This window comes from Hemibagrus wyckioides, linkage group LG21 (assembly GCF_019097595.1).
Source record: "Hemibagrus wyckioides isolate EC202008001 linkage group LG21, SWU_Hwy_1.0, whole genome shotgun sequence".
Classification (NCBI taxonomy): Eukaryota; Metazoa; Chordata; class Actinopteri; order Siluriformes; family Bagridae; genus Hemibagrus; species Hemibagrus wyckioides.
Genome location: NC_080730.1, coordinates 10,529,885 through 10,553,447, shown reverse-complemented (window position 1 = coordinate 10,553,447; position 23,563 = coordinate 10,529,885). Strand labels below are relative to the sequence as shown.

At 39.5% G+C, this 23,563-nt stretch overlaps 1 protein-coding gene across 5 annotated transcripts in view; it reads left to right on the top strand.

Moving 5' to 3' along the window:
- Positions 1-23,563, top strand: part of ephb2b (eph receptor B2b) — a 142,541-nt gene that overhangs the window by 94,202 nt on the left and 24,776 nt on the right. For 4 of the 5 annotated variants that reach the window (XM_058373537.1, XM_058373536.1, XM_058373540.1 and 1 more), the window contains exons 5-7: positions 1,854-2,183; positions 19,298-19,422; positions 21,308-21,470. In XM_058373537.1, coding sequence (XP_058229520.1) covers positions 1,854-2,183; positions 19,298-19,422; positions 21,308-21,470 — 618 coding nt within the window. Of the gene's footprint in view, positions 1-1,853; positions 2,184-10,117; positions 13,156-19,297; positions 19,423-21,307; positions 21,471-23,563 lie in introns of those variants that run through there. The other variant, XM_058373541.1, reaches the window with a different exon arrangement.

Below are 23,563 nucleotides of genomic sequence, written 5' to 3'. Positions count from 1 at the left end.
AATGACATTTATACATTTACTTTTTTTTATTAGTGCATTTGCATTCTTAACTTCTGTGTGAATCAGTAGCAAATAGCATCTGCTCACAAAATTCTCAATTCAGTTAAATCTCTGTACGTTGAGTATGACAACAGCAGCACATAGCCTTCAGCCAAACTTTGACCTCCTACATCACAGAGAACAGGTTAATGCTCTGTTGCCACAACGCAGCCTCTGCTTATTCCCTCTGGCCTCGGAGCAGTCCGGGTTACTGACTAGCAGAGGAGGGCAAGGCCTCTTTGTATACACGCAGGAGGCCGATGCTGCCAAAGCTGCCTTCACTATTGTACGCACTGTGTTTTCATTTCTGTATGAAAGCACTGGTGAGGAGAGCAGGAGGAGGAGAGGGCAGAGAACGAGTAAGAAAAAGCCAGCGAGAGAAAGCAAATGAGAAAGGAAGATCACTTGAGCTGTTTGACAAAAGGCATTTGCATAAGGCCAGCCCTGGGAGCAGAGCAGCTGTTGTGAATAAGAAAACAGCATCAACGTCACGGAGCTGCCGCTCAGCAGGCTTCACACTGATTAAAGACTGGAAAGGAGCACATCTGAGAGCTCCAAAGAGCTTAACACCGCCCATTACCACCCGCTTTCCCTAGGATGGCAATGTTTAGGAACAGTTTTGCGTGCAATAAAAGGGGCCATCATGGGTTTGCCCTTCAGGACTGGAGATGTCTCGTAATGGGGATGTGATTAAAAGGGTCATAAATGAGCTATCAGTTGGATATTTTTTTCTTTTTAAACATCAAGAGGGTGGAGGGTTGCTTCTTGGCTATCTCATTAGCCCCCAGAGAACAGGATACACTAATTAGAACCACATGCCTGCTAAAGATAAATACAGGGTATTGTTTGTTTAAGATGGTTTGTCTATCAAAAAAAAAAGGAGGCCCAGTAAATGAAAATGAGTCACATTTTTTAGATATGTTTTTAATGTGTATACATATTACACTGTATTTTTATCTCAAACATTTTTGAATTTTTCTCAAACACACACACAGAGAATTTTACTAGTCTTGAATGTGACGTACCTCTCAGTATGAGCTCTTAGCTTCCAATGAGTAGTAAACCTGTATTTCCTGTCGTTAATTAGCAGTGCCAAGTGATGTTGGTTTGATGTAGACCAGCATGACGCAACCCCGTAATTGCAGCGTTCCAAATCTTGGTGCAGTTCATTGTTTTTACACAGAGCACATATGAATTAGCTGCAGAACTGGACTAAACAAAAAAATTCAGGATGTAATTGCGGTTTGGAAACATTTGATGTTGTAATAGGTTTCTTGAGAAAACAGGCTGTTTTCGAAACAGATCAGGATTTCTGCCTGAGAGCCGAGACGCCATGTTTCCTGAATATTTCCAACCCCGACATCTGTCTTAAGCCTTATTGGGACTGTAATGGTTTTACAGGGATATCTGGGGTAATTCCCTCTATTACAGGTGTTGAACAGTTCATTTCTGTCCGTGTATGCATGCTATAAAATAAAAGGTGTTTGGTAAGCATCCATAGAATCCATTGAATTAAAAAAGTCAGTCAAAAATGTCATGCAGGTAGAGTAAACTGACCTTTCTAGTGACAGCTTCAGCCAGTATAAGCCCTCACTTTATATTCATATAGGCCACAATATCATGCTTGTAGTATTCTTAATTTATGATAAACTAAATATCTCCATGTGTAACACAAACATCTCGGATCATAGGCTAAAAATGAGACCTTCCAAATAGGGATTTAGTCTAAGATTGGAACTATTTGTTGGTTATTTTTACCTTTCAGTCGAATAACACCAGGATTTATATGTAACTGTGTGTGTGTGTGTCCACAGCCGTACCATCGGCTCCACAGAATGTGATCTCCAACGTGAATGAAACGTCACTGAGGCTGGAATGGAGTCCACCACGTGAGAGCGGCGGTCGCGGCGATGTCGTTTACAACGTGATCTGTAAGAGCTGTGGTGGCAGAGGCTGTACACGATGCGGCGACAACGTTCAGTTCACGCCACGTCAGCTGGGCCTCACCGACACGTGGGTCTACATCAGTGACCTGCTAGCTCACACACAGTACACCTTTGAGGTGCAGGCTGTCAATGGAGTTTCAGACCAGAGCCCACATTCACCCCAATACGTGTCTGTCAACATAACAACCAACCAGGCTGGTGAGTTTCTTTACTTACTTCTTCATTAGCTTTGGTCTGATTTTTGGAAGCATTAGGATTAAGCAATTGGATTCTGTATTAAGAGTTATTTTGAATGAGTACTGAGTAAATTTATAGTTACGACAAATAAAACAAGGGGAGGGCATAGCTGGAAATATTCAGGTAACAGATGTTTAATATATTCAACAAATGTCCACAGTGTAACTAATCAAACAAAATAAAACACCTAAGAAATGCTGATTTCTAGTGTTTGACTGGTCAAACTGTGTTGATTTTCTATAATAGACACTCTGGCAGAAGTAATATTATTAATATTATGTACTAATACTGTATGTTCTGCCTTCAATAAGATCTATGACTGGGACTTGTATGGAAGACACTTCACAAAACTGCATTTAGAAAGAATATACTGTAATTTTTAATGAGAGGATGTTTGTTCTGCATTTTTAGGAGTCTCCCATGTCAGTGGTTTGTAACACAAAATTTGTTCATTTACACTTGTCCATTTTTCGAACATTTTTTGTCTTAATTATTTTAAGCGAAAGCTAAAAGCCTGATGAGAGGATTACTGTTTAATGCTGCTGTTAGTGTCAGTGATAACAGAAAAAAAAATTATTTCTGGATGTTCCACAAGATGAAATGCTGTAGCTTCACATCAGCTGCATCAAACCATCACATCACTGATTGTTCTCCTATAACAGTATCAACTGTCTTATTTATTTCAGTTCATTTAACAACTTATGACAAGTTTGTTATTCAATGCTGTGTGTCTTTCAGTGATCATACATGAGAAATCATATACGAGTTTTGTTCTCTAAACTCTATTTGCGCTACCTACAGTTAGCCCCTCAGAGCCCTGGGGCTCAGTCAGTGACTTAACTAAGTATTTTGGAGCAGGTATTGCTATGTGTCCTCCTTCCTGATTATCCTTTTGTGGTTATCCTTTGTTTCACATACATTATATACAAATGATTGAAACCTCCAACTCTATAAACACACCCTCATACAGACGATGCTACCCGCACCAGATGCGGCTTGATGGCCTACTGGTCTTACAGCTGTGAGCTCATCATCTGTGAAAGGGGTGCTGACAATTAAAGCGCGACTTCCTGCCTGCTCCATTTCCTCTCGACCAGTCAGTGATTGCACTGCCCTCTGCATACGTAACCACATCACGAAGCCATATTTCATTCTCCTCCCAAGCTCCCGGCAGTATGCCTCAGTTTATGAAGACATTAAGAATAAGCTCCACAAGATTTGATGCGATATACACACAAGCTTAAACCGTAAACTGGTCGCTGGCACACTCCCAAAACGCTTCAAGCCAGAGAAGGGGAGAGATTTGTTTTACATCGGAAAAAAGCTTCTCGCTTCTGATTAGATAAACATTTTACATCTCATTGAAGGGACAGAGGCTCGAAAACTTTTCCCAATCAGATGGAGCTGTAGCAACTGCAGCTGTCCTTTTTATATCCCTGCAATTGTGGTTTAGTTGACGGCGTCCAGTTTCTTCAGAGGCAAAGGTTTGGGTTTGTGCTTTAATTGTCTCCGTGAAATATGTGGTGCACTGTTCTGGAATCAGCTCTCAGCACACTGATTAACTCTGATGGAGAGAGGCTTTATCTTTGCTCTCACTCATGTCCTTGCTCCATTCACGTGGAGCAGCTTGCCAGCTCTTTTCTTGCCACCAGAGCCTGGCTTGGCCTCATTAAACCCACGTTTCTGAGGCTTGACGTTATTTTATTGAATGTGATGTGCCACTAGGGATAAAAATCGTCACTTTTCCGATAACTATCCCTCCCAGTTGGCTTGGCGTCCAGTGGCATGAGAAAGTGGCTCTGGAGAGACATTTCTGAGGAGGAAGGAGGTGAAAGGACAGATGTCTGAAGAAAAAGGGAAGGAAAATTCAATGTGATGTGGCTTTGAGCTGAAGGAGGGCTTATAATGTGATAAATGTTGCCCAAGAGCAAGCTGGGAAGTCTGCTCAAAAAGATGAATGTCTTTTAGAGGATCCAACACTCAACTGTCTCACTCTCTCCCTCTCTTTCTCTCACAAACACACACACACTCACATAAACACATACACAAACACAGAGACACACACACATAAATATGCTGTGGCTTGCATAAGTATTCACCCCTAGAACTAAATGGTCTCTTGGTTGCCTCTCTGACTAATCCCCTCTTTACCCAGTTACTGGTTTTTGGTGGATGGCCATATTCTTTCTGTTTTTCACTAAAGGATTTAATCTTATAATGTTCAGGTGGGTGAATCCTTACGCAAGCCACAGTATAAGGTCTGTGTCTCTGTCACATCCCACACGAGCTGCCATACTTCTCTGTAAAAAATCACCCATCTCACTTCTAAGTGACCCGGCTTTAACAGAAGTTTCACAGACAGTCTTCTTTCTGTCTTTCTCTTTTTTGTGAAAACAAACAATTTACCCCCTCCACTGTAATTTGTGCACCCCTCATCCATCCATTCAGCTGTGGAAATCCAATTAGCACAGAATGTTTGTGCAGTGAAAATGTGTTTAACGTACTCAGTGGAACATTAAAGCACAAAACCATACATGAGCATGATGAGGAAAGTCACATGACACGTCTATTCCTCCAAACTGACAGACAGACTGACACTGTCAAGGCCTCTGAATTTCATGCTCTTGTTTTTACCAGTTACACACACTGCACTTGTGACATTTAGTAGGATATTGTCAGGCTTATGGGGATTGCTGCGAAGGAGAGAAAGATAAATCAGTCTCCAGTGTCATTTTAAAGACAAAGAGAAAGTAGTTACCAGAAAGTAGGTTTGAGTTCAGTACAGTCTGTGCCAGAATAAAGGTCCTCGAACTAAAAGCCACAGACCTCATCGTTCCTCAAGCTAACAGAAGTGTTACATATGAAATCTATATCAGATTAGTATTGGTATGTGCTTTAAAAATGCCCAGTATTTTATTTCCTACGTCTTTTTGGTATATAGTATCAACTATACAGCTATTCAAGAAAAAAATCCTGTTACATAAAAATTCCTTGCTTACGAAGGTCCAAAAAGTGAGTAAATGGTGACCAAATTACCGTTTAATTCTTATTTATTAGTAAATAAGACAATTCAAAGTGGTTATGTTTTGTTTCATGGTGGTACTTCATGTGACTAGGGCCATGAATCTGAACAGATCAGAATGTGATGGTTTTAGTTAGTGGTTGACTTTTCTTTTCTTTTTTTTTTCTAATTAAAAAAAATCAATTACCCGTAGAAAAAAAAACAATTCTTGAATGCTTCCAGTGAAATTTCTCCCCTTTCTGACTTATCGTCTCTAGCCCTGTAGCTAGTCTCTGGTATGATGAGCTGTTTATCCAATCACATTTATAAATGCACGTGATTTGGATAGACCACAACAGAGCATCTGCTACAGATTAGTTCATGTTCTAAAGATTTTTCCAGTGCTTCTGAAATACTTTTCTAGGTCATTGTTTTCCCACCAACTATAATATATCTTGATGCTTGCCATTTAGCACTGAATTCCATCATGTATTTCTAAATATTGCATACCATGACAGGCTGGTTTTATACTTTTGTGACTTTGCATGCATGTGCAGAATCAGCAGCAGTGAGAGTGGCATTGTTCACATAAATGCCTGTGTAGTTTATTTAAATCTGGAGGAATAAAAGCAACATCAAATAGGTTTCCCAGCGGAAGGCTAACTTCCATCAGATTTCCAAGTCAGACTGTAAAATGTTTAGCAATTTCATGCACAGCATCATTAAACACTATACGGATTTCTGCCTCTTTTAAAGCGTTTGTGGCTGTCGACAAGATCTGTGGAAAAAAATCCAAGAGTATTCTGGTATTCTAAGGGTCAAGAACATTAAATGATATTAGGTAGTAGTTTATTTAGTCAGTTGAAGTGTGTCTATGGTGCTGTCCTGTTCTTACAATTTCTGGCTGCATTTCATCACAGGGACCAATAGTTCAGTTCGTAGAAGTGACAGCTCCAAACAACTGCAGGATATTCGCAACAGCCATCTTGTATATGCATCCACACGTAGTTTAAAGCAAATATAATCCAGCATGTAGAAGCAATGCTACAAAGCAGGATTTTTGCATTTTATGTGTAAGGAACTAAATTAAGGTGTGTCAATATTTGACATTCAAATGCTGGCAGAACCAATAACATTTCAGCTCCAAGAAAGATTCTGGTCCCTGTGCAGCCACAGGCTCTCTAAATAAGAGGGGGGAAAAACAATTGGAGTAGACTACCATCACCACCATCCAGCCAATAAGGAACAGCAGGTGTCCCTATTTGTTTGTCAACTGTATTGTCCTCCATTGCTTCCAGTTTCATTAGCAGGAGCTTTAGCTGATGTATATGTTTTGGGGGACTTCAAATGAAACAGAACATGATAATGGCTGTCTTTAAGACAACTGGCTTAAAATAACCTTCGTGAAAATCACTAACTACACCCTAAAGTATCCGTGACCTTTAAACTTCTGGTACCCTTTGGCAGGTCCAGACTTGCATATCTTTACTCCCTTTCCTAGTTTTAATGCAGATAGTGAATAATTGATCGATTTGACCATTTTCTCCATGGGGATCAGTCATTAGCAATCAGATTCATTAGAAAGTCCAATTAGCAATAAAACCCTTCTTAAAAAGAGTTTACCAGACCAAGAAACAAATAGCATCACATTCCTCAGAGGAATGTTATCCATCTGCTAAAATTAGTTTGCCTGAACTGTAGTCAAGACTCCCAGAGGAAGCGAGAGCAAAAGAAAAAGCGCAAAGCTATTCACACTACACTGTTAATGGCTATGATAGGGCTTCAGGGTGAAAAATCGTACAGTGGACTTCATTAAACAATAGTGGTCAGTGTTGGCATCTTTCTTTGCCACATAAGTTCTTTTAATAGCTAGAGAATCATCAAAGTGCTTCGCTGTGCTCATTCATTAAGTCAGTGCATTTATTTCCCCCCGCAAATATCACTCTTTATGGCCTTTAAGGCAGACAGTTAATAGCAACCTTATGGTGTAGTAAATATTTCTAAAGAGCTCATTGCTCGCTCACTCTCTCTCTCTTTCTCTCTCTCTCTTTCTCTCTCTCTCTCTCTCTCTCTCTCTCTCACACACACACACACAATCACACACTTTTTCATTCTATCTATCTATCTATCTATCTATCTATCTATCTATCTATCTATCTATCTATCTATCTATCTATCTATCTATCTATCTATCTATCTCCTGCTCCTTCTATTGTTCTCTCTCTCTTTCTCTCTCTCTCTCACTTGTGTGTTTGCCCCTGTTGGCCTTTTTTCACTTTCCTCTAACCTGGGATCCCGTCAGCACCCTCTCACACAGAGTGGCCATCACTTTGGATTAGGAGTACCAGGTCTCAGGGAGAGAAAGCTGTGAAAGGGTCCAATTGGGGCTGGAGCTCACAGCAGCACCCCATTTAACCATTCGCTCCCCCAGGACAGGCCACTAGAACTGAGAGGCCTGGGTCAGACGGGCCAGGCCTTTAATTGCTTCTGGTTCAGGGGGCTTTGGGGTTACATAAACATCTTGTCATCCCTCATTAGCCTGGGCAACTCGGCACTTCTCCGTTTCCACAATTTGGCCTCACAAGTTGGTATGCATGAGAAATAGTGAGAAGGGCAGAAAGAGAAAGGGAGAGTGTGTGTGAGCACAAGTGTTAATTAGTGTCGTTCTGAAGCCCTGCAGCTGCAGAGAGGAGGGGCATCGCTAAGAAGAAACAAACAAATAAGTAAATTGGAATTGACTGGCATGAAAGTATGTCTCTTATATGAGCGCCTCTCCTTCAGCCTGCCGACACGCTGATGAGAGCAAAGCAAGTGTTTTTGGGAACCAAAACTCTCATTTTCCACTTTCAACAACGTGTGGTGTGCTGCACAGCTCTTTCCGGCCCTTGCTGCATTGTTTTCTGGAAGTTTCCCAGCAGCTGTTGGAGCCATCATCACTCTCGCTGGTTTTTCACATGTAATGCTGTGCATGATGCAAAGCTCATTTGAAAAAAGGAAGAAAAAAAAGCAACGGATAGCAGATGAACATTTGCTACTGTACAAGATGTCCAGACTCTGTTATCCACCTTTAAAAACAGGAATGCTTGTCCCCAAAGACGTCCCATATGTTTAGTTTTTCTTTTCATGAATTTATGACCTGAGATATCCAGTGCTATATGAACTTTCACTTTAAGGCATTAAAAGGCTGGTTTCTGGGGGCTGTCTGAACATACACCCCACAGGGGTGGGAATTGGCAGGCGCTTAAACTCTGTTGCTATGATGAGATGACAGGATTTGTGGGGTTTCTTTAAGACATGTTTTGGCAGTAGTGTGGTTATAAGCAGCAAAAGATCTTTGATCAGTTTAAGTGTCCATTAATTTTGAGTATCAGAGTGTTAGAACCCTTTTAAATCCCTTTTTCATTCAAAAAGCTTATAAGGTAAATGATTTTAAAAGGAACAGTTCTTCACACTTATAGAATTATAAATCCAGATTTATATTTTATATTCTCTTTTACTCTTTTATCACATAGCTTGTAGTGGCATTTCTCTGAAGAGCAGGGTAGCTTATGTTTTGTCCACCAGTGTTGAGGTGTGATATTTTTCATAATCTTTCTCACATGAATAATAAGCTAGGATTTATATATATAAAGCGGTTGGCACATGAGTAGCAGAGCAATGTTGCTAAACACTACTTAATAAAAAATTTTGAACATATTCAATAGAAACATCTAAGCTAGTTACCTGGAAGTGGCTTGTAATGTAAACTAACTACACATTTACAGTGCTGAGGCACTTCCTCTAAGGTGAAAACTGTCACAGGTCATGCTGCCATTCTGATAACAAACGAAAATAAAGTCGTTCATCCGTTCATTAGCATTTGTTTTCTGGAAACATTAAACTGTTGTGATAAATCATGAATCTAACCGGTTCTCAGAAGCACTTCTGCAAAGGAATAAACCAGAGATAGCTTATTCACCAGCCCTGCCCTCAGGCCTGATATTTGTGATATTCTCCATATATTCAGAGAATTATTTACAGAAACGGTGGACTGAGAATCAAGTCAGTAAGATCATCATAAATGACCCCCTGCAACCTGAGCACTCTAAACCCAACAAACATGGCTAACCACTCTTAGTTTTGTGATTTGTCTTAATTATGTGGCTCTGTCAGAGCAGAAAGAAAAACAGGCACAGTGTTTTATTGAGGTAATTTACTGAGGAAAACTGGAGTGACAGCCTGAAGCTGTAGTAAGACTGTGTGTTTTGACTGGTTTTTACACACAAAGCCAGCTTTTACCCTCTCCCTCCACTCACCTCTCACTGCGTTTCCTCTGCAGCTCTGCACCAGCAGGTCACGCAGGGTTAATCAGTCATTACACAAACGCAGGCTGATTCCAAACACAAACACACACCCATACTCATGCTTAAGGCTAGCGTTCACCAGGGAGAGGATCGAAAATGTCTGTCTGTCTGGCCCACCCTCTGGAAGTTTTATTAAAGCAGTCTGTGACAGATGACTGGTGATGTGTGATTTGTCTGGCACTTTGGAGTGGAGAATCGCCGGGGAAGTGCCACTCAAGAGTCCGCTGTACTCCTTTCATTGCATTCTCTCTTCCTCTACTCAACACAGGAAGAGAGATACATCTCCTCTGAGCAGATTAATGAGGAATGATGACTAAAACCAACAGCTTGCTTGGCAGTAGATGCTGTTATTAACAGTTCTTACACAGGATTTGGCCTAAATAAAGTTTTCCTGTGTCTGTAAGAGCAGTTTTCCTACCTCACTATGGTCCATTTCTTTCATCTGTGGGAAAATTCTTAAATCCTTTACATGGTCAAATGCTGACATTTTCTATAAATACTGCCGATCTGAAAATTGCTGATTTTTTTTTTTTTTTGTATCCCAACCACAGATTCTCAACCAGCAACATTTTAACATCTGGTCGAAAGTGAAATGAAAGAAAAGTGCATTTCATTCCAGTTCAACTGAAAGACGTCCTCTCCTCTACATTTGTATTTAGGATCCTTATGTACTCATGGAAAAATTACACTGTCAAATATATACAGAGATGTTATTTTATATTGGGAAATGAATTCTTACTTTGATTATCAGCATCATCCACATCAACACATGAGTTATGAGAAAAGTCACTCCTGTCGTTTAAACACAATGCCGTCTCTTACTAACATCAGTGGAGAATAATCGCCTTTTGACCTGATTTCTTATTAAGTTTATTTCATTAAAACATGTAGAGACTATGTTAGCGCTCAGTTTTGATGATGATGTTATGGAGCAGGAACACCGCGGATATTTTGACAACCGGAATCTGATTCAAAACACATTTGTCCAATTCACTACAACATGTAGCTCTCCAAAAAACTTGATCCGAGTATGAGAACAGCAACTTAGTTAGCAGAGTTTTAGACATCATTATGCAGATTTACTGTTTTTACTGCTGCATTTGTTCAACTGGCTCCTTATACAGCAGGCAGATAGCCAAGGCAAGCTTTGAAATTAACCTAAATAAAAGCAGAGATATCCAAGCACATTATTACAATCAATCACTTTTGGTCAAAATAAGCCACAGAGACATTTGATGGATTTTTGCAGATCATTTGCCACACATTGGTCTGCAGTATATTTATAGCATGTTTGTCTGACAAAATGTTATTTCTTTTTCTCAAGTGGTCAAAGTGCACATAGTTTCTGCTAGGGTTTTTTTTTTCTAGCCTAATGCTGTAGTTCAGGGCAGCAGTTGCCATAACCATATGCCCAGTGTTGGCCATCATGGCAATCATGATCTCCTGCCAGCTTTAACTCTTGCCAGCCATTAGCTTTTGGTTTGAAAGTCTGGCATGTGCATATAGACTCATATGTCCCATGTGTCATTCGTCTGCCACGCTGCTTGCTTCATATAGCGCTCATTTATCCGTTCGTTCACCATTTTCCCTGCCTACTGTTTGTTTAGACAGTTCATTATCGTAAGGTGAATGTTAGCACATGAGCCAGCTGTGGGTTAATACCTGAAGGAAAACGAATTAGTTTTTTTTTTTTTTTTTTATCAGGCAGAGGAGGCATTGTGTGAACGAATTACGTTATTCAGAGGTGGGCCCGCTAATCTGGCTCAGCCGCTGTCGGGCACCGACGGAAGATTTATGACTTAATTATCTCCAAAATTGCATTGGCAAGCTGCTGCTAGGCCACAAGGACCAGTGGAAGAGCCTAGAAAGAGAGGTGGCACATTATGGAGTGGCTCTCACCTACAAACGTAATGGCTTCAAGCACTGTCTTTCATGTCTATGACCTCAAGGTCAAAATAGGTGCTAATTTATTTAATCCCTTGCATCAATATTTTTGATCATATCTAAAAATCATTCAACCCAATAATGTTGTTTGTTATCTTTTTTGATTGCAAATTCAAGTTTATTCATAAAACCCTTTACAAACACAGAGTCTACTAAAGTAATGAACAATTTGAAAAACTATGATATCATAATATCAGAAAATTGAAAGCGCCGAAAACACCACAAAGCCTACATCTGTTCCACACCTAATGATTGTTATAAAGCAGTAAAGGCTTCATTAAAAAGACGGGTTTCAAACATGTTTTGAGAGATTGAGCATCTTTCCACAAGATGACTCCTTTCCTCAAGTTTTATGCAGCAACAGAGAATGCATGATCAATATTCATTATTCATATTATCAGAATATTCATTCTTTAAATATATTATAATTGCAATACACTGTTTGAACTGCTGTGTATGTTTTGAGCCATCTCAATTTTTGCAAATATATACAATATTTAATCAAATAAACTGGGGGAAAAAAATGTTTTGGCCCTTTAATAAAATGGCCTTATAGTATGTTTATAGGGGGGAAAACACCCTGATATTCATCTTGTTTGTATGAAGTCAAAATGACATCTTTGAAATGCAGCATAATGTTTTGTCCCACATAAAGTTTCATGCTGAAAAAATAGCATTTTATTGTTGTTTATTTCAACTTTTAAATGGTCAATTAGACATGGACAGAGCAGAAGGGCTTAGCGAGAGAGACGCTGGCAGTGGAGGTGCTCGGGTGGGAAGGGGACAGAAGGTGGCAGCGAGGCCACATATGGAAGGTGTCAGCCGGGGTCAGGAGGGTGGCCCGGGTGGAGCAGAAGACACCTGGAGCACCAGCAGCAGTCATCGGTCTGCTTTAGCCAGTGGAGTTTACTCACATACAAGGTGCCACTAGGGCAAAGCAAGAGCTGCATGATTAGCATTAGCCACAGAGCCAGCCTTCATAAGTATGCAGAGTTAGAGACAGAGTCATTGACTATGCACTCACCAGCACGTAAAATATGCATTTAATTACTCAGTTCTTTACGGGAGAGTGAATATAAACCCGTGTGCTTGTTTAAGGCATAATTGTGGAAACCGAGCAATCTTGCAAATCAGTTGACATTTTCACATAATTTACATAAAAGTGTCAACATTTGCACACACAAACTGGCGCTGGATTTATTATGCTTTAATGTCATCAAGACTTATAGCATGCCACAACTGTTACAGCAATACATTTTCACTGTGTATTAGCTGGATCTACTGGGGAAATTAATTGTACAGTTTTGGACATCTTGCACATATTGAAACGAGGATGTCTACAACTCCCATGATCCTCAGCCAGTGACCGCATCACATGGCATCCAGTCAAGCTCCTATTCCCCTCTCACAGTCACCTGATTATTAATGACACTCATCTGTTTGTCGTCACACTGCTCACTGCTCATCCGTGACGATTCCAAGCCCGGCTTCATTAGTGTATTGACTGCAGCCTGCTTTATGTTTACTGCTTTAGTCTTGCCTAAGTTTGTCTTTTTGCTGACTGCATGACCATGACCCTACCACACCTTCTGAGTATTGTTTAGCCCTTTGTTTAATCGCTACACTGATTTGAATAGAGCATAACAGCGACATTATTTTGCATAATATTCTTCTATTTGTTATTGTATTTGAAGTCAATTTTTTGCACATGCAGTGTTTTTAATGTAAAAATAAATACATTTTAAAATGAATTGTAGCTCTATCCTGCAAAAACAATAAAAAAAAAATCATGACAGCAAATAGCTTAAATTAGATCAACAGAAGAAGTTTTGATAAAGAACTTTTACCTTTTTGTGTACGGACCTGAAGAGATTTCCGAAGAAGAGATTCAAAAGAGGTTGGACGTAGTTTTAAAGACTCATGGTGGACATACACGGGGGAAGGAAAAGCCTTTTCACCAGTAATTTCTTAGCAAGCATTGAAAAAACATCTGTAAAACCTTAAAGATATAAAGATATTAAATTTTTTTTTTACTTTAAATACCATTTCTTTACCCTGTTTACTTTGTACTAAGGGTATGCAAATGTTTATAGAGTGCTCAACTATGTAAAATGTTAAACTACATGACAGCAGCACTCCGTCTGTGCAAAAGATTATTGAGAACTATTTCTATTCCTAATTGTTCTTTTTGGTCATGATCTCCTGCCTCAGCGAAAGTGAACATACATTTTAAGAGCTACTTCAATAATATTAATAATGAGTACTCTTGGCTCTCTTTATCCTCTCATGTGTTTTACTTTATGGCGTCGTGACCTGTGCTGCATTGTTTTTTTTCCATCTCCTTGTATGAGAGGTCTGTTACTCTCTTCTTTTGTGGAGTATTTATCATTCTCATTATTATATTAGGAATTTCCATGTCGTGTATTTCGGAGAGAGCATGGTGTAGGAGTGACGAATGTTCTTCAGGCATGTTTCCCGTATCATCAGCAGAGGTGTTCAAGCGTACCAGTGACTGACAGGATTAACCATTTGCGCAGACGGAATCGAAGTGAAGGTCCTATTTATGTTTGGTGCACATTTACATTCAACTGGAGCACACATCAAAGCTGTGTGCAGCATAGTAATAATGTTTATCTTCTCCAAACACCTTCTCTACATGCATGGCACATGCATCATGACAGCTAGATTCTCAAACTTGCAGCAGGTCCCTCCACTATTTTTTTGCCAGTTTTATTTTGTTCTGTCTGTATGTAATTCAGACCCTCTTCAAGCATAGACTTTCTAGAATATTGAACCCAGTAGAAAGGGTTCAGCTTTGAAGCATGTGATAACCGAGTTGGAGTAGTTCCACCATCTTAGTGCCTGATGCAAATGAACTCCATATGGCCTATATTCTTTTTTCTTTCTTTTAGAGATTAATGTTCTCGCTCTCTGAAGATCCTTCGGTAGCCTAATCTTTCTCTGCTCTTCTTACCTTTTTTGGATTGTGTAGATTACAAATACAAGCCGAATGCTGAGCTGAGCTGTGCTGGAGAGCATTGATTGTCTGACAGCAGCACTAGTGGCCTGCATGAGGTGCAATCCTAAGACACTTTGTCTTCCACAATTCACAGCTAACATCCCCCTTTGCCCCTGTGTCCTGCTGATACTTTATGTGTGGCGATTTTGGAAAACCATTTGGATGTCAGTGTAGCTGAACTTTTGTGCAGAAGAGAAATATTTCGGTTCACGTATCTGTAGTTTTCACAGCGTTTTATAGTAGAAAAGGTACAAATTGTGCTAAAGAGGTTTCCTAGGCTGCCACACATATGGCCCAAATATTTGTATCTCTCAGTGGAGGAAGCAAAGATTAAATGATTATTAAAGGCAACAATGAATTCATGAAAAAACAAAAATGAACAAACAAATGAACAATTTTCAGCTTAAATTCACCTCCAAATGTATTTGGCTGGCGGCAAATACAGATTTCCTTCCTGCCAGAGAAGCAAAGCCATGCAGAGGGCATTAAATAAGATGCAAACTCCCTATAAGTGTCTGCAAGCTTCTTAAGCCTCTGAAGTGCCAATTTTTGAATTAGCTTATAGTGTGTATACGAGTCCATTAATACTTCAATCTTTTCCAATGCAGATGGTTAAAAGCTTGATTAACTGAAATCGCACTGCACTGTTTTATAGCACTGGAAACTCCGCGGAGACATAAAACCCACAATCCATTGCAGATGGGAAACAGGGATGCCTGCCAGACAGACTTTTTCTTTTTTTTTTTTTTTAATCTTCTATGCTGAGAGCACATGCAAATGCAGCAACACTCCTGCACAGCTCAGACTGTGTTTGGATGGGAATCTCTGAAATGCAGGAGTGGCCACACAGTGAAGGAATGACATCTGCCTTGGCACACTGGGAAATTTGCCTCAGGGAAGACTTTACTGTGGAAGGAAAGAGGAGAATTTATGAATGCTGACCTGATGGAGCTACTTACAGCTATAGTCTCTCTAAAATCTCTGCATCGCTGTTCATACCGCAACCTGATTTCAAATGAGATCCACATGCTTGTGCGAACTTTTAGATTTTGAGACTTCCAATGCTGCTTTCTTCACCGTTCCTTATCTCTCCATGGCACTTCGCAAACTCTTAGCGTTAGAAAAACTGGGTCTGCTAGATTTGTTGACTTTTAACGTGCCCTCGCCATGGGGCAAATGGACAGGAATTTCCTTGAAGTAGCAATGCCTTTAACAGGCAATGAAAGCACATACAATAGCAGCTGTGTTTTAATAGTGGACTCATTTACTTCCTGTGCCTCCTTTCCCAACCTGCTGTAAAGTACCATGTGGACTAAGAACAGTCTGACAAGTTTTGGGGTTTTTTTAAGTAATACAATAGGGAGAGGTAGAAGTTGCTTTAAATGAGCACATTGCAGCTGGTCAGAGTAATGATGGTCAACACGGGAGGAATGTATTTACCCAATTGAGATAAATCCATTTCCTGGCAGTGGCTTCTGTATGATTACAAGTCCATGCTTCATTAAACAAACATTAAATAGGCTTATACGGGTGGAAGTGGCAATATAAACTGTATATTTCTTATTGATTATGGACTTTGTTTCTTGGATGCTTTTGGTGGAAAGCTATAATATTAATCCACTGCTCTTTCATACAGACCTTTACAGAACCACTAGGCTGTAAATTATAGACGCATGTCCATAGCTTGTACAATACACTGGTCTAATCCTTTATTGACTTTATGTCATACATTTTCTTAATGTAATAGATTTTTTTTCTGAAAGAAATGAAAAGAAAAATAAAAGCTGACATATCAGGCGACCAACCATTTTCCTTTGGCCTGTCTGTAAAAACACATAATCTTATTTAGTTAAGACCAACTATTCTTTACAACAACTTTTACAAGCAGGTTGTTGTAAATTTGTCTTCAGTCCAGTGGTTCTATCTTGCTCTAAAACACAAATTTTGTTAAAAGCATTTTTCAAATAAGGTGGAGGTGCAGAAGTGTGTATCCACAGAGAGACAATCAGATTAGCCTTTAAGATCCTAAACGTTGGGACCAGAAAATTAGACAAAAGATGTCAGACATCCCATGGCTTGTGGGTATAGCATGCGAGACTCAGTATACCATAATTCAATTCAAAAACACATGCAGGTTAACCTTCATGACAGTTAAGAGGGGAGTTATAGTTCACAACTTTTCCTACAACTTCATCTATATGCACTGTCAGATGATCATTCCAGTGGTTTTGATGTCTGTAATAAATCATTCTCTGTATCATGAAGACCAGTTGGGTAAAAAAACCTGGAATCATTTTTTATAAGAATATTGTGTAAGTTATAATAATCATCTTTTATTTTGTGCTACTGGTTTGTGCATTAGGCATCATTTCCTTCATTTCATTTGACACTTTTGCCATAACGGTGGGGCTTTGCTTTCGCCTGAACCCTGATGCACTCTGACTTCTTGGTATCTGGCTTCTCAAATGACTAACTCTTGTATATTGGTGTGTCATTTCACTCTGAGGCGGAAATCCTTCACTCACAGGAAAACCACAGCTATCCTTCTCCCTTGTTCTTTCATACTGGCATGTGTCCATCAGTGTGAGCACATGTCCTGGCTTTGTTTGCATTACTGTGGATTAGATTACTAAGGACAGCAGTCCAGAAGCCAGGCCCAATGCAATGCAGTGCACAAAGAGCTTGTGTCAGCCTTAAAAAAATATATATATATTCATATGTAATTGGATACCTGTGGTAGCTCATTGTTGTGCAGCTTGACTTCTTGGCCCTATTAGACTCTGCCTTATGACAGCAAACAAATTTGGCGATGCAGATGCACAAGGAGGTAACAGCTGAAGTCGCCTGGTTTTTAGATCTGCTCAGTCGGCTGATGTGTTTCAGTAAGAATCTGGAAAATGGAGTTAAAGGAAGTCATTTATTATATGTCCAGTAGAAATAGTTGGTTTGCATTCAGATAAATGACAAATGAATATGGCAAAACCTGAACCTAAGATGTTTGGAAATCATAAAAATTATTGAATTCTAAAGTTTTGAAAGTTTTAAATATGCTTCATTTTGAACATGCTTAATTTTCTGTAATAAGCTGACTAAATGGGGTACAGTAGATTAGTTGTTATTACGTTTGCTGCACATCTCTGAGATTGGGGGTTCGATTCCCGCCTCTGCCCTGTGTGCTTGGAGTTTGCATGTTCTCTCTTCCTCCAGATACTCTGGTTTCCTTGTCCTTTCTAATGACATGAGTTGTAGACTGACTGCAATCTCTATAATGTGTGTACTGTGTGAGTGTGTATGTGTGTGATTGCGCCCTGAAATTAGTTGGCACTCCTTCAGGGTGTACTCCACCCTGTGCCCCAGGTCCCCAGGAATAGATTTCAGGCTCAGCAGTAGATGAGCAGTATACAAAATAAACTTATGGATGGCTGGAAGTTGACTAAACAACATTTAAAATAAAACAATTTAACATAACCATAAAAAAAAGGCATTTCATAGACTCAGTTAAGTTATTCTTGTGTATATTGAGCCTGCTTTGACTGTATTGCTATCTTCTTTAATCTGATCTTATCACTATAGAGATATATAGAGACATATTGCTAGCAGTAAGAGGCAGTTGACCTTCTAGGAGTTTTAAATAATTGCCTGCTCACTAATATTACACCATTATGCATCAGCTACCAGTTAAATTGAAATTGGCTGTAAAATAAAAGTGAAGGTCAAAACCACAAAGAGTACTATGTGAGCTCTGTAGCAACAGCAGAAATCAACATTTGACATTTATAATTTGTTTGAAATAAGCCACTGAAGCGTTATAACACTGGATATAATTACAGAAGATTTCAGACTGACAGCTAGTGCACATTAGTATAACACATTTACCTGCATACAGTATATCAAGATTAAGTGTTATTCTCTGTTATACTGATTTAAAAAACAAACAAACAAAATAGCTATAATCTCTTCACCAAAGACAGAAACTAATATGTTTCTAAAGCAGTTTAACACTTTAGCACCTCAGAAGTAGCGCAGTGATAACAGTGACAGGCTTTTCCAGTCGGAGGATTTTCCATGGAAGAACACGTGCCAGAGGAGATGCCTTTCTCTTTATGGGGCTCAGCCCTAGTGATGGCCGTTTGTGCAGTCCGGAGGTCTGGGCCATAAATCCAAAGTCCTCCAAAGCCCACACAGCTCCTACTGTGTCATGCTGTTGCCCAGCCATTTCTGTCTGACCTGCTGTGCCATGTTTAATGACTGTGAGGAACAGCCCAATCATTTACCTCGGCTCAGAGCCCTTTTTTATGGTGTCTAAGCAACCACCATCTTCGGCTCTGTAACATACTCGTCCCTTGGTAGATAATGGGTTTGGTTTGCACAATGAGTCCAGCTTCCTCTGGAGGATGATGCAGCGAGAGAAGCCATACTACTTGCTCACACCAGAGCACAGTGAAGAATAGACGACCTGGGGACGACGTGTGAGACACATAGACTGAGACATGGCTGGAAATTCCCCTGCTCTGTTTATGTGGTTCAGAGCTGTGCTGTATCCTGTGTACAAGTGTGTACAAGCTTAGTCATGAAGTCCTTTTCATCATGCTCCAGGCCTGGAGCTGGATGGACTTTGTCACGCTATTTCCATTGTGTATGTGCAGTTATGACGAGCTTTTTAAACTGTTTGTGTAGCCTGGCTATAAGTTGATTGTGAACATTCATCATATGCTCAATGTTTTTAATCTCGGTCCTTGTGTCTCTCTTTTTTCTCATTTTTTTTCAGCTCCCTCCACAGTTTCAATTATTCACCAGGTTAGTCGTACAGTGGACAGCATTACTCTGTCTTGGTCACAACCGGATCAACCCAACGGAGTCATTCTGGACTACGAGCTGCAATATTATGAGAAGGTACTCTACCTGAATAAAATTAAACACAGATACATTTTTAATATAGCATAACAAGTTATTTAAACTTGATTACCCCAGCACCAAAACCAACAACAACAACAACACACACAAACACACTGCATCTCTGCCACATGTGCCAGCACCAGCAATTTGATTTATTAAACCTGGAGGTCACTTCTGGAAATGTGATGCATGTGTAAATTAATACAACAGAAGTTGAGGTTTTACATTTTTGGAAGTGTCTTTCTTTAATTTGAAGATAATATAAAAGTATTTTTTATTACAATTTTTTAGAATGATAACTCAGTATCTCAAAATAATGAGTTTAGACCCAAGGTCAGAAGATGCTTTTCTTTACATACAGTATATCTTTTAATCCTACAATTTTATTTTGCAATCTTTTATTTTACTTATGGCAAGTTTTGCAACTTTTAGTGATGTATCACCTGATAATAATTTAATTCACACAATCATTCTTTATAAATGACCCACATATGCAATTTGATCATTTTTATTTGGCATCTTATTAAATCCTAGCCCGGCTTTCATCCATACAAACAGCTACGGCTCTACTCCCACCAATATTATGTGCCTAGTAATAACATATGCATGTATTATTTCTCCTGTCGTTATTCATACATTATAAGCATGGTGAAATTACAGCGAAAATTCTGCACTGTTTTGCCTGAGCAGTCTGTCTGAGGAGGGCTGGATTTTCAAGGACTTTTATATTTGAGGCTGCTGGCACTTCGTTATTTAACTACTGATCCATTCAAGCTGATTGTTATCACAGTTATTCACTAGGACAGGAAATCACTGAGGAGCCACTAGTTAAAGCTGCTGAGGTTACGTTCAGGGATTTGTGGCTAAAACAATGGAGTGTTGACTGAATAAAAACAGTATTTCAGAAACAAATTCCTCTGTGTAAACGTCCAGAAAACACACAGGATTTCATAAATAGGCTGTCGTTATGCATTACTCCTCTAGACACAAAGCTACAGCAACTCGCACAGGATTTTTGTACACAGAATAAAATCCAACCTTGAATTAAATCCTTTGTACAGCAGATCAGCAGATTTTACTAAAATGGTAAACTAGACTTTTTCCAAGATCACTGCTTCAGATGGAATTTTGGCTAACAGTAATGTTATGGCTTGCGGAAAATGCTAGCTTTGACTAGTTAAGTGCCTCACTGTAATTTACTGATGTGCGTTTAGTAATTACATTTGATGATTTAATGTAACATATGTATTAAAAGACAGCACCTTAAATGAATTATTAGATTTTAAACAGCACATTTGCATCATGTACAACCATACACACTCACACGCACATGCAGGACTGAATCAAATGGCTTGGCAGACTCTGTTGTCTCTCTCTCTCTCTCTCACACACACACACACACACACACACACACACACTGTATATATGAGACAGTGGGTCTCCTGAGCTCTGCTTTCTCTTTCCAGCTTTGTCCTCTGCATAATTCCTCTCCCTGACTTTGCTGTCAAAACAGCCTTTGTCAGACTGCTGCAAAGCTCCCATCAGAGAAGCGAGAGATAGAGCTGACAGGAGCAGCCAAGTTTATCAATGAGAACACATGCACACTGCAGCCTAGCATCTCACATACATATAGGCTCACACAGTCTTTCTCACAGACACACAGATAAATATACCATCAGTTATCAATTTATCACTTTAGCCAGCAATATGTAGCTGTGACAGTTCCCCAGCTCCACTGTGATGCCTGATATTACAGCTAAAAGAAACACTATGCCCACCAGGGGGGTTTGTTTTATTTTTATATTCACCACTGGGAAGGTTTTTCACGCTCGGTTCCTCGTCTTTTCTCTCCCCCCTTTTTCATTCATCCCTTAACTCGTAGGATCAGACTGAGCATAACTCATCCATCGTGAGGAGTCAGACCAACACAGCCATCATCCGCGGCCTCAAGCCTGGGGGAATTTATGTGTTCCAAGTGCGGGCACGTACTGTGGCTGGGTTCGGACGCTACAGTGGCAAGATGTACTTCCAGACCATGACAGAGGGTAAGTAGCGTGCTATAGCTTAAAGTGATTAAGGGTGGATTAAGAATTTGCTAGATTATGAAGTTTGCATGTTATTTTAGGCAACCAATCATCCTTTGCTAGCTAATCTGACTAGTATACAAACATTCTCTGGCAACTTAAAAAAAACCTCTTAATATACTGACATGCCAACTAACTTACTGATTTGTTGCTGCGGTTATTTATTCAAACACCGCTTTAAAACAGAAACACATAATTATATATGTTTATATTGAAATATTTGCCCTGCTAGAAGTTAGTGGTTGTGTGCTGTTTAGAGTGGACAATCATTTTGGTGTCACTGGCAGTATTAGCATGAAATCTGAAGCTTTCGAAGCTGATCTGTTTGAGCAGAGTTTTCAGATGAGGAACTGACAGACTAAAGTGCTGCTGCACTGCTCTCTTTAGGTCGAGATAAAGCATGAGCTAAATCCCACTGCACCACTATCAGCAGGTCAGCAGGAATTTTGGGTAATGTGTAGGAAGCTGAAGTAAAAATAGACTATGTACATAACTAAAAAAAACGTTCAACCCAGAATTTCGATTCCACTGAAGATCATTTTAATTATAAAAATTCAGAAACGTAGCTAATTACATGTCAAAGCCCTTGACTATCAGCATGTTAGCAGTCTTGGAAAAGCAGTTCCCAGATTTATTTAATTATTTATTTATTTATTTATTTATTTATTTATTTATTTATTTATTTATTTATTTATTTATTTATTTATTTTTGGCTGTCATTATTAGCTGCTGATTCCACAGGACTGGATTCCAGCATGTTTGCATGTGTGATCAGTATCGTTGACGGTGGAGTGATCCCCTTTTGGTGGGGAGCCATCACACAGCAATGTTGCAAATTATAGTTTTTTTCCAATATAACTTTAAAATGGCATATTTATATAGATGTAAAAATGTAGTCAGTCCAATTTCTTCTATTTAAAGCAAATGAGAGGAGATTGCAGCTTGTGTCAGACATTTTATTGTCTTTAATCATAAAAATATATAATATATCAGCCCTGTCCCAGGCCAAGAAGCCCATTGTTTCATTAATGTGGTTTTATTATTTTCATAATGGATTATTTCCATTTATTTTTCAGCATGTTTTTCTGACAGACCTACATCCAGAGTTTGGTGTAAAGTAAAAGTTTTGAGCTATTTTTATTGGGGGTTATTTTCTTTGGTTTTGTTTTGCTTTGCATTTAGTAGAGAATGGTTATTCTACTCACATGCAAGCAGACAGATATGAAGCTCATGGGACAAATAAAGTCTCATGTGAGGTAATGCCAGTGTTCATTTATTCATCCTTTACTCAGGACTGCAGTGCATTCAATTAGCCTACTAGTTTATTTGTTTCGGGGAATAAATTAGTTATTGTAGGCTGGTACAAATAAAAAGGATAAAATAATAACTGTGCACACTCCCACACAAATCTTTGAAACTGCAGTGTTGAGGTTAAGGAACTATCAGAATCAGAATTCACAGATAATCTTGACAGCATTGGCATTTCTACTTTCCAGTTTTTTTTCCCAGTGTTTTCAGAGGCATCATGACAGGGTTCATATTTACTTAAAAAAATAAAAGGCCACACCCATTTCCAGTTTAAATCAAACACAGGTAAGGATACTTCAGAGCCCTAAACAGATACAACTATAGATTGTGGCATTGCATTACACCCTTAGCATACATATTAGGTTCCATATGTAGCACACATCATCCACCTGCTAGCATTAGCATTTTTGAACACACAGTATGTGGTTCAGTTCATCAAACTGGCAACGTTGAGTTTTGTTTACTCATAACAAGCCCATGAGAATCGGAAGCTGTCTCCCCAGTCAGATTCAGCTGTGCCAAGCATCTAACGCCAGCCGCCCGCGCGTTGGCTGCCTCCCTGCCTCCGTAGGGTTTCAAGAGGGAATCAGCGGGTGGTTTAGCAAGGCTGTTGTGTCTGTGTGGTGCTTGGATAGGCTTTAATTAGGGTAGCCAGAGAAAGAGAGTGAGAGAGAGAGAGAGAGAGAGAACAGGAAACTTCCACACCCTCACTGCGTCCCCAGCCGTCTGTCCCACACTGAGCACAC